Source organism: Volvox carteri, assembly GCF_000143455.1.
Source record: "Volvox carteri f. nagariensis unplaced genomic scaffold VOLCAscaffold_11, whole genome shotgun sequence".
Lineage (NCBI taxonomy): Eukaryota > Viridiplantae > Chlorophyta > Chlorophyceae > Chlamydomonadales > Volvocaceae > Volvox > Volvox carteri.
Window position 1 is genome coordinate 863,256 of NW_003307554.1, and position 11,850 is coordinate 875,105.

General features: G+C 52.0%; 2 protein-coding genes across 2 annotated transcripts; one reads left to right on the forward strand and one right to left on the reverse strand.

The window, feature by feature from the left end:
• Window positions 1–482: 482 nt before the first annotated feature.
• On the forward strand, window positions 483–5,552 carry VOLCADRAFT_104025 (uncharacterized protein; the record flags this gene model as incomplete). Its single annotated transcript, XM_002948652.1, has 5 exons — window positions 483–873; window positions 1,000–1,199; window positions 2,356–2,447; window positions 2,816–2,957; window positions 4,059–5,552. The coding sequence occupies 5 exons, from the start codon at window positions 483–485 to the stop codon at window positions 4,365–4,367; spliced, it is 1,134 nt and encodes a 377-aa protein (XP_002948698.1). The 3' UTR covers window positions 4,368–5,552.
• Window positions 5,553–9,264: 3,712 nt separating this feature from the next.
• VOLCADRAFT_58668 (uncharacterized protein) lies at window positions 9,265–11,107 on the reverse strand (the record flags this gene model as incomplete). Its single annotated transcript, XM_002948773.1, has 4 exons — window positions 9,265–9,596; window positions 9,654–9,763; window positions 9,863–10,429; window positions 10,941–11,107. 4 exons carry the CDS (start codon window positions 11,105–11,107, stop codon window positions 9,265–9,267), a joined length of 1,176 nt encoding a protein of 391 aa, XP_002948819.1.
• Between the last annotated feature and the right edge of the window lie 743 nt (window positions 11,108–11,850).

The window sequence follows — 11,850 nt, forward strand, 5'->3', positions numbered from 1 at the left end:
GTGGACAACGGAAGAATCTGAATGGCCCAAAGCCCTGGAATTAGTTGAATGCCATTGTCCCGTCGCATTTTCTTATCAGAATAGTAATCAATAAGTGTAAACAGTTTGCAGTTTCGTTAAGTAAATGCCCTAAGTGGTTTCGGGGTGGTAACTGATAAAACGCCGCTTGTGAAGTCTTACAACAAAGACCTTGTTGGCCCGCCAAGAACTTTACAGTGCGCTAACAAGCCGCGCCCCAGCAAAGCGGCCCTCTAACCCGAGTACACGAATGCATCAAACTGACCTGCAAATCTGGCACATGCGAATTTCACTACGCCAGCTTATTATAAGCCTTGAGGTAAAATGCTGACTTACGGCGCTTCAATTTGGATTGGTTACATGCTACGGCACATGCAAACTGGCTGTAATGGGCCTGAAAATACGGCGGGATGAAGGGATGCCGTGACGCTCCTGAGTGCGGCTACGCAATACATTCATTTCATATGTCCTGCTTGCCATCCAGATCTTCATTGTTGTATAGGAAGGGCTCCGTGTGCAGGCCTCCTGCAAAACTGTTGCGCGGCAGGTGCCAGCAGCACAAACAAATTTTGTCAACCATCCTTGGCCACGGATTGTCTGAGGTGTCTGCAAACAGGTTGTATTCCTCTCTAAGAATGCCGAGCATTAGTGACGCAACGGCAGATGTTACCGTTGGGGGCAAGTCTTACGCCGTCAAGACAATTTCGCTTTCCGACGAAGTGCCAGCATTCAAATGCTTGGAACCAGCTGAGGCATCATTTCTATACAAGCAGATATTTGAAGAGGCAGACTACACGCAGTTCGGCATATCCATATCGCCTGGAGACGTGGTAGTTGACATCGGTGGGAACATTGGTGAGAAATTTGTGTTGCCTATGCGGATTGCATGCAAATATGGTGATAGCTTTGGGGCCTGTATGTCCTTCGATAAGGTTCAAGCAATAGGACGCTAAGCGGCGACGAAATTTCCTGCTCCAACAGGTGCATTTGCGGTATACGCGATCCTCAAGAACAAGGGAAACATCTCCATCTATGCTTTTGAGCCCGTGCCAATCCTTGCGCACATATGTCAAGCTAATATGGAGCTGTACAAGGGCAAAGATACGGAGTACAAGGTCTTCACGCTGGGCTTAACGGCCCCGGACAAGGTCGGGAAAATCGCTTTCGATTTCTTCCCCGAGGTAGGCTTGCTTATGAGGTAACGTGTCGCATGATTGCCTGGGCCTGCATAGCCGTAAGGTGGTAACAGTGATACCTGCTTGCCCGGGGGGCGCGGGGGGGCTGCGTACGAGGTGCACGTAAATCGACGTACAACGACGCTGCCGCAATTTCTGAACCTATCTTAGGTACAACAGTGCCGTGCTTGTTAAGCAAGCCAGATAGCTAGGCCAATTCAACTCCGTATCCAAGCCGTACAACCTTGAAAGCGAACCCACCAGCCAACTGCACAAACTAAAGAGCTGCTTAAGAGCAAACTGCGTATCTCCGTCTACCCGTCGTGCGCGCACTTGCTGCTACTGCCCACCAGATGTATAATTGTATTTAGTTTGGGTCCATGCATCCTGTTGCTGCAAAGAATCACGTCATCGCATGCATGCAGGCATGCAAGTTGAGACCAATCAACTGTCGACTGCCCTGTTAACAATATTAGCAAAGTGCTGAAACCCCCCGGGTCCTACGACTGTTCTCCCATTTCACACTTGTGTCTGAGTGTCGATCATATTCCAACACGCCCCAATCCCTTGCTTGCTTGTCGAGGTCATTCTCCCCGTCCTCGTTGTTATCATCAGTTTGTGACCCAGATCAATTACTGGCAACTAAGTTTCGATTCTTGGCTATAGGCTGGCGTGGGCTTATACATGCGCGCATCCATGAGTTCTTTTCACATATCCGATCCGCCAGCCGGCCACCTACCACCACACACGCATGCAATACACCTCGGCTTAGTTTGACTCGTCAGCCAGCCAATCAGTCAGCAGCATGCTGGCTGTCTGCAGCGTCGGTACATGCGCACGTGTGCATATATGTATTATATTATGTATGTCTGTCTGTCTGTATGTATGTATGTATGAGAGCATGAAGCAAACCTCGCAGATTAGCCAAGTCATACAAGCAAGTCCGAGTAAGGTTTAAAATCGAATCTTATTGGATTTACAGCAGCGACTCACGCGTGGCCAGGCCGGGCAGCAGCAGTAGTGGGCACTGGCAATAACTATCATCTATTTGTTAGGTTGATACAGCGCATGTGCCACAGCAGTATGCACGCACGCACCAAAGATTTATTTTAAGCTCTTGCTTAATTGCATATGTACATGTACGGTGGATCCATTCGTGCAGTATTCCCTGCTGTCATCGGCGTACGACTGGGATCCATCGGATCGCGACGCCATCGCGCAGAAGCTGCTGCAGTTCGAGGGATCGAACGACCCGTAAGTGTCTGTCTGGCTACGTAGCGTCATACGGTGTGTTCCTCCTGATGTAACGACCAAAATGATGTGGAGTTTCAAGCAGGAGAGCAGCTGGCAAACGTATTTATTTAAGCGCACGCGGGCACACTGCTGAATTGTTTCTGCGCACTCCGTCCATTGCGCACACGTTCGCATGCGCTTAAAGAACGCGCGTATTTCTTTTCCTCATTCTGTGAAGGTAAAGTGCGCGTGTGCGTAGCCGTGCGTACAAGCAACTGATAATCGTACATAATTCATGGAGATACTCGCTCGGTAATATCTATCGCGCGGCTTCGTATTGGTTACGTACGGCCATGCCATGGATCGCTTCGTCATTTCTCCGTACATAGGGCCCGTCTTGAGGAGCTCCGTCAACGGGTAGGCGACAGCCTGCGGAAGGAGGTAGTCGAGGCTGAGCTCCGGACTTTCTCTTCCGTACGCCAAGAGCTCGGGCTGAAGCGCATCGACCTATTGAAGATCGATGTTGAAAAGGTACGTACGTGCCTCTACCTAGTACCGATTGTATCCGTACGAGTAGTACGGATACAACGGGTACGGGGTAAGGAGGGTCGCATACGCACACGTACGTTTAGATGCATTAGATGGCTTGCAAGCACATGTATTTCAGCAAAATGAACCAAATAGTGTCGTCGTTGCTCAACATGGCGACATATATATGTGTGTGTGTTACATGGTTGGGGGACATATATATGTGCTAATCCATACATTCGTAAAATCGCCCGTCCAATAATATCATTAAGAAATTACATACGTCACCAACGACCGCTGACAGACATTAAAACCAACTACGAAATCTAGATGACTTGCGTTGTCTGGTCTGTGTGGGAGTCTTGTTTGCCCTGTTGGTCTCAGGTGCAGTAATATGCACGGCCCGCTGGCTCTACTCTTGTGTGAGTCTGGAGCCCACTGTAACCAAACACACACATACACGTTTACTAATTAGCTGCTGCCGCCGTACTCATCCTCATCAGCAGAATTAAATGATCCAGCTGCTTGTTGCCGTCGAATCTGTAACGCAGTCTGTAAAATTGAGGAGTGTCTATAGATAATATATTTTCAGGCCTATCTATTGTACCACGACACGATCCATAGACCATTCTATACTACCATGATGCCCCTATATACGATCTATTTCTCGGTCCTATCTATTACAAATGACGACCCTGTCATCTGTAGGCCATTTTGCAGACGTGTGACAGCACAGCTCTGCCGGGGAGCGCTGCTGTCGAATGCATGGAGCAATCCTTGAATTCAGCTTGTATCCATCTTGCTGCTAGTGGCGGTTGTTGGATGTGTGTCGCCTCGCACAGCAGACCGAAATTATAAATGCAAAAGGATCCCTCTATTCTGCGTTCATGCATTCATGCACACGAGCTTCTGTGCATGCATGAATGCATGTTTCCACGTTACAGCAGCGTGTGCCTGTGCCGACGTACATACATATATACAGACAGACGCAAATAATACCTGCTGCATCGAAGTCCAGTAATAACAGCATCCCATCCAATAATAACACATTATCTCATAGCTGCTGTCTGTCTGCACCTTGTTTATATGTCTGTATGCAATCAGGCTGAGTGGGACGTCGTGTGCGGCATTTCCGACGACGATTGGGCCATGACACGCCAGGCGGCCATAGAAACGCACGTGATTGGCGACCGCGTGGAGCGAATTGCCCAGCTGCTGCGGGACAAGGGCTTTTCGCGGGTTCATGTGGGCGAGGTGGGCACCCCAAAGTTCCTCGGCTTCAAGTATTACAACAAGTTGCACCCCGAGGGTGACACGCCCGCCGCTGTGGTGCCCAATGGGGGTGATGACAAGGCTGCCACCGCCGCCGCCGGCGGCGGCCTGGTGTGCAACATCTACGCGACCAGGGACTAGATATGTACTGGTTATGTTGTCGTTTGATTAGCTGATTACTTATGCCAATCTTGCGAGCCGGGACGAGTCGAATTGTTTGTATACAATAAAAATATTATAAAGATAATAATAATAAATAAAAATTATAAATTATAATGTATATGTTATGAAAAGTATTATAATTGTACGTGGGCATCTTAATGCCGTAGCACCCGCATTAAGGGTGTTAGGGCTTCGTGTCGCCATGGGCGTGTGTTTCATACGGCTATGTCTCGGTCTCGTGGCCGATGCATACTTCCTATGTCCCCTTGCAGTAAGAGAAACTAATAGTGCATGCACGCGCTTGTGCGTACACCAGTAGGTTTTTCACTGCTGCCACTCATATAGTACCTTTTACTATCGACAGTACTAGGGTCTATATGCCAACTATCTAAAACTCAGATAGATGGTCTACATATTTACAGACGACCCAAAATTTTACCGACGTAAGGGTGATAACATAAATAAGCTGATGGACAAATACGGGATTAATTCCCGGCGTGAGCAAGTGGTAATTGAGCGAGCGAGGGGGCGTGCTGCAAACCCTAAGTCACCACCGACACACTAATCGTTAACCTCGGTTGGAGGACATGATAGCGTGTGCGCGGTCAGGTGGCTTGGCGGGAGTCGGCGGAGCAAGCCCTGTTGTATGCTGCTGCTGCTGCTGTATCGTGATATTATATACTATTCGAAATGGCGAATCGATAATACTTGTTTTTCTTGTCGTCGCGATCGAGATCGTATGGCACTAATATGTGGGTTATGCGGACGACGTCCCTCCCCAGCGGCTGTATGTGTGAAGCTGGAAGGCCTTGCATGCCTTGCACCTGGTATACAGATATTGGGAACCTACCTACGAGCAAGGGGCAACAAGTCCTCATATTGAGTATTTAAGAACACGTAGAATGCTTGTATCGTGACTTCACTACGTGGGTGACGGTGTCGCAATAGTTTTGAAGGTCCTGTAGGTCTTCACCTGCTGGGGTCGCGTGCGGCGAGCGCTTCACTAAATTGTAGATTCCGTACTCACTCGTATGTATGTGTGTTCCCCCAATTATAGCCGGAGCTGTATGTGGTTGTAGTAGGTTCCTTCCTTTCTCCAGGTTGTGAATGTGCTGCCTAAGCCTGGTCCAGCAGGGCAGGGGAAATTGTAAGGTCCGATCGAGCCCCGTGCGCCTTCCCATAGACACATCCACTCATCTCATCGATGCACACTTATGGTGCAGTAAGCTAATGCAGCTGCAGCTTTTAGGATAGCTGGGCAATGGTCGTTACTTCTGTTTTCCTTGCCCTACCAGCTCTTCCGACGTAAGCAAGCCAGCCAGCCTGTTTTTCCTCTTCTTAATTTGCTGTTCTGCAACAACAACCACGATAGGGTCAACATCGAGCGAAAAGTATGTTGATGTGGCTTTAACCGGAATATTCATGCGGTATGTTACACTGGAGCACTGATCCGTCTAGCACAGCTAGGGTGCAGCATATGCATACATGGTAGGGGGAAAGCTTATAAGACGCAAAGATATAGGCATCACAATTAGGAATGAGGGTGGTCGCCCTTGTCAGCTACCGTGCTTCCTAGCTGCATGCACAGTCCCGCCCCTTCGTAAAGCGATCACGTGGCACATAACTTTGCACCCTGGCAATGGCGCCCCAGTTGCCCTGCCCACTACCCGACCCAAAAGGAATCATGCCACCCGACCTGCCTGCCGAGCGAGGAAGGGTCGGCACCTTTCTACGTCGCCCTGGATAAGTGTCCCAGCAGCGGTCTTTGATGTACAATTACAAGAAACCAAACAAGTAGCAGGCGGGCCGCCGCACGGGCCCTAGGGTGTTGATACCTTCATGTTCCATGTTTCAGCAGATCGATGGACAGCGGACCGTTGGAAGCAGCCATGGACGCGACAACGAGCCACATCAATCGGGTATGGGGGAGACGGTGCCTGATGTTTTTTTTTGAACTTCATTAACTTTGGGCAACGCCTAGAGGGACGGGAGTGGCGGACATCCCACTCGGTTTTGGGCAGGACTGCGCAGGCAACAGAATCCTACACCGCCCCTTCACGCTGGAGGAGTGGCATACGTTGTTGACCGGCTGCCTAATAGTAAGGCGCCATTCTTGGAAGCAGTACCGCTGGAATGTTACCGCTATGCGTGCATGCCTAGAGGAGAGGAAGGCTCTGCGTTGGGTAGCGGCAGGGGCAGGCGACGGCGGGAGGTGAATCAGCTTGTTTCGGTGCTGCACGTTCTTCTGGAACACATCAGGGCGACTGGGGACTTCCCACGAGAGGTCACGACTACCGTCCTCAACCCAATTCACAAGGATGGGGACCCCAGCATGCCGAGTAACTACCGGGGCATAGCAGTAGGGGGCGCCTAGGCGAAATGTTACGCGCTTATCCTCCTGGATAGGCTCGTTCGCATGGGGGGTATGCTTTCATCAGTGCACCGAGGCCAAGCGGGTTTCAGAAGAGGGTTAGATACTGCTTATCATCTGTTTGTCAAGCAGTACCTTACTGCTAGGCACAGTCAACTTGGACAGCGGCCGTTAATCGTTGTATAAATTGACTTCCAGAAGGCGTTTGAAAGATGCCGTCGGGATGTATGCCCCTGCTGCTGCACTGATAGCCATATTGAAGATGAGAAGCACATTTTGCTGGACTGTCCGGTGTACGGCGAAACTAGATCTGATATGGATTTCCCACGCTTTGAGTATATGAAGAACGCCATGAAGTGGGAACCTGAACGTCTGGCGAAGATGCTGGAACGTATCTGGGCATCCTTTATCACTTGCTTTGTCTGAAGTGCGAGGTAGGAAGGTGCTTACAGGCGATCTGGCAGCCCTTGAGCCCTCGGCTCGTATTGGGCGGTTCGCAGGTACGGGGTACGCAACCCCACGACCATGTAAAACACACACACCCACATCTACCAAAGAGACTTGCGCCCATCAGCGCCCATCGTCGTACTAAACAGTATTGTACACAGGAGTCGTAAGACCAGCTAAAAGAAAACCTGTCCGCCACAGCAGTCTAACGATGTCCAACCGACGCCTTCCCAAATGACAACTGAGAAGAGAAGAAAAGGTCCACTACGCATGCAGCCTCTCCCACATCCAGATCCAACACTGGCACAGGAGTTGTGTCTACAGCTGTCCAGGGGTAAATTACAGCCGTGCCCTGGCCCAATGACGAGTTACCAAGCGCACGGCGACAGGCAACACGATAGCAACCATAAGGACACAGGTACTTGGCAAAAAAGACACCGAGTCGTACATCAGACGCGCACCGCTCCTCATCCAAATCCACGGCACATGGGGGGTTTTGTGGCAAACATCGTTCCGCCACACAATCTGCCGGGGCATCAGAACTCACACGGACGACTCGAAACACATAGAAGCAGTGCCTCGACTGCTGCCGGCAAGTGCGCAACGATTAGCACGGAAAGGGAGATTGAACCCCTCCCCCGAATCATCATCATATTTGGACGACAACGTGCGACGTGACTTAGTCAATGTCACAAGGACTGCCGGCCCCAACCGGCGCAAGCATTTACTTTCAAGCACACACGCGCACATCGCAGCTCAGCCATACAGCGCCTCACATGGACCCTCTCTGCCTGGTAACACACTCTCACTCTCACTCTCACTCTCACACACACACACACACACACACACACACACACACATCAGCTCCGCTCCGTGCATGTCCCAAGAGGTCCTAGAGGCGCAACAACTGCAGCCGCCAGCCCGGTAGACCTGCCAGCGGTCCTCAGCATGATTCCGCACACACCCAGGCGGACCCTTAAGAGCGCAACAAAGCCACGCTCAAGAAGGAAGAAGAAAAAATGCAACGAAGTCAAAAAACAGCAGAAGCATCTGATTGTTCTCTCCGGACAGACGAGCAAGCCCCACTATGCCCAGACATGCAACGCACCACTCAAAACGTGTTCAAACGATCCCAATTATTGCCTTTAAGTAGCTCTCCATCTCTCTCTCTTTATCTCCCCCATCTCTCAAATGCCCCGTATCTTCCTTTCCTAGTCGTACAGCTCGCTTTCTTCCCTCGCACCGCGCTTCTAAGGCACCGTTGGACCTCACAACAAAACATCGAGGTGGTCCACATCTGGTGCAGGAAGGTAAAAATATTTGGCCGCCATATTCAACTACGACCACGGCCACATCACTGGAAAATCTCTCTCCGTACATCGCCCGGCCGTCGATCATGTCAGAAACGATTAGACATCCAAACCCGCTAGCACCGCAACGCGTCGCACTCCTTAATATCATGCAAGCCGTAAAGCGTTCTCTCGTCGTATGGCTCAAAGCTCCAAAAAATTCTGACAGCCTTTACCTCGAGAGCAACGAATGCGTGCCAAGATCCTACCTCCTCGCCTTCTCACCACCGTCCTTAGGGCTGTCTGTTAAAATAGCATTTACTTGCACCACCACGCAGAGACAGTACACCTCTCGCTAACGCGGTTGCAAACAGCAGCGCGAGTAGATAGTGCAGATCCAATGCATGCAACCCCCATGCCATGCATTCTTATACACATGCACCCCCTGAAAAAAAGTGAAAGCATACATACCGCACTCCAGTTGTCTGGTTACCAACCCCGGCACCATTTCTTAATAAACGCACACCCTGTCTCGCTCCACGTCAACAGTGCCGTCGTCAACATCGCCATGATATAATCAAAGCAAAACCCCCACACTAAAACTCACACACACTAAAAACAGGTTGTCCAATGTGGAACAAAAAAACACCAAGACAGCTCCTCTCCTCCCCCTCGAATGCCAACCTGCACAAGCAACCTGCCAAGCGAATGCGCACAACGATAAAGGAACAAAAAACGCAGCTGCAGTAATACTAGAAATGATCAATCTTCACTGTAAGGCGGCGCCACAGATGTCTGCGCCAGCAGCACCGCCAAAGCACAGACGTGCCAAGCTCATGAACCTTTCCTCCGATAACGACGCCTGCGCCAGCAGCTGCATTGCCAAGTCCTCCGTCGCCTCCGTGTAGTCCTGCGTGCGCTTCAGGACCAGATGTCCAGCAATCTCAAACGCGGCTGGATTCACGCCCGTTTCGAGAAGCTCCGGCGGGATAAGGCCCGCCGCCTGGCGCTCCGCAAAGCACTGAGGAAACAGAAAAACCCGGCGACCAGCGTCTGAGATGAGCAGGTTAAACGGCTGGTTGGCCGCCTGTAGCCGCTCCGCTGCGAGACCCACCACTGCCGCCACCGCGGCCGTAGCAGAACTGGGGGACCCACAACCACAGTCGTATAAACTCGTCTCCAAGGAGGTTAAGGCCTCGATAACAAACGCATTGACGGGGTAATCCACGAGGCGCGACACGCGTACAGCAGCACCGGCTAGCACGCCGCTGACCGCGTCATCATCGAAGTGTCGCTTCCGTAATAGCGGCAAAAGCGCCGCCGTGGAGCCGCCGCCGCCGCCGCCAGTTACCGGCGGCACCGCCAACACTCCGGGCAGCGGCACCGTTGCAGCCGCCTCGCATGGCATGGTCTTGGCCAAGAAGTACGACTGGAAATGCAAGTGGTTAATGGTCGCGTAGGCACCCAGGGAGTTGTAGCCCACTCGGAAGTGCGAGTTCCCCAGCTCCCCAGCGAATTGCAGCGCCAGGAGCACCGTCCCGCAGCTTAGCGCCTGCGGCAGATTGTCCAGAACCCGCGGCACCAGCAGCACGTGGCCATAATCGATAGGCGACACGTTGATGAGGACCAGGTTCGGACTGCCGCCCGCGGCCACTGCGGCGGCGCCCAGCGGCGCCACGGATGGCAGCAAGCTGCGGCCGCCATTGCCGCCACCAGCGCCGCCGCCACTGCCAGCATCGTCGGGAAAGAACCCGACGAGCGCCTCCGCCATGGCAGCTTTCTTAAAATTGAACTTAGCGGAGTCGAAAGGCTGCAAAACTCGGTCCAACGTGACCTCAGTGGGGCGTTTCTTTGTGGCCCGGCCCTCGTTGAGCTGTGCGATGAAGCCTCGCGAGCCCGGCAACACGCGTGTAGGACACAGCGTGACATCGTAGCTGCGGTCCGCAGCAGCAGGGCGGGGCGGGGCGGGGCGGGGGAGAAACCGGCAGAGAGGGGAAGGGAACGGGGGGGAGCGCTTAGCTGTTAACAGGGAGCATATAAAAGCACAGCTGGAGAAACGCGTGAGAAGGATCGGCAACTCTGTTCATTAACTGTTTTTAACTGCTGGACCTTCATACACTACCGGCTACCGGCCGATGGCAGAGACCGGCCTTCGGTTTCAGGACGACAAGGACATACAGCACGAGGAGAGCATCATAAGCCTCCAGTTGGTACCTGCTTTCTGACCATGGCTTGCCAATCTTCTTTCTGAAACCACTTTGTGTGCTAATTGCTCCATCAGTCATCTAACCTCTGGTAAACCTATATGCCTCATGCAGTATTGCATAAGGGTATAAGCCATCGATACGGTTGTAGCCAATTCAATTCAATTCAAAAGCCATCAATATGATTCTTAGACAGAAATCAAACTCCGGCACGGCACAGCAGTCAAGGATATGGACTCACCGAAAGAGGCCCCGGTCCGCTCTGTCCTCCCAGAGAGTCATGAGGGCCGATTCCAGGAGGCTGCGGCTGGGAACTTCCAGAACCTTTCCATCCTCGCTGCCGCTAACAGCAATAGAAGACGAAAATGCGGAGTACGAGGAACAGTCGTCCGCCAAGGAACTTCCCATGGATCCTGGACGGGAAAGCCGTACATCGCTAGGATGGCGACGGGGATGAGCGCGGCCAGGGGCCAATGACGCCTTGGTGTCAACAAGGGGTATCGCACCAATGCCGGCGTCGGCGCAGCTGCAAGCGGATGGCAGAACTTCATTGCCGAACTGGGTGTACGGCAGGCCTTTACCCACTACGTCGTACGGCGAGGAAAATTGCTGCTGCACGTGGCTGCAGATGTTTATTGGAAGACTGTTAAAGCTGTCGTCCCCTGTGGGACAGTATGTCGGCAGGCTGCTGCCGTGAAATTGCGGAGAGTCGCACCTGTGTATAGAAGAGAAAACGGAAGGGGATAAGCAGGCGAATTACTTTGATTTGGCTAATACAGAGCATTCAGAGCGCAGTTCAGGCAAATCCATGTAAGGCCTGAATAGGTTAAGCGCTTGGACGTAGGCGCGTTTTCAGCACTCACGTCGGTTCATCGGTAAGGTCCGGCACAGTAGGAAACGAATCAACGCGAGACAGCTTTAGAGGCTTCTCGATTGATTTCCTACTGGTGGAGAAGATGTAGATGGGCAAATAGGCATCGAGGCACGAGGCAACAGTGGAGTCCGATGAAGCTGATGGCAGGCGCGACCACGCGCCCGACTGACGGTGCAGCTGCTCGCAAATCATTTCCATATAAACAAGATGGTGATGTATTAAAGGCGACTCGAAGGCGCGATCAGTAAGATACTAATTCGGCGCGCTTAATGACGGC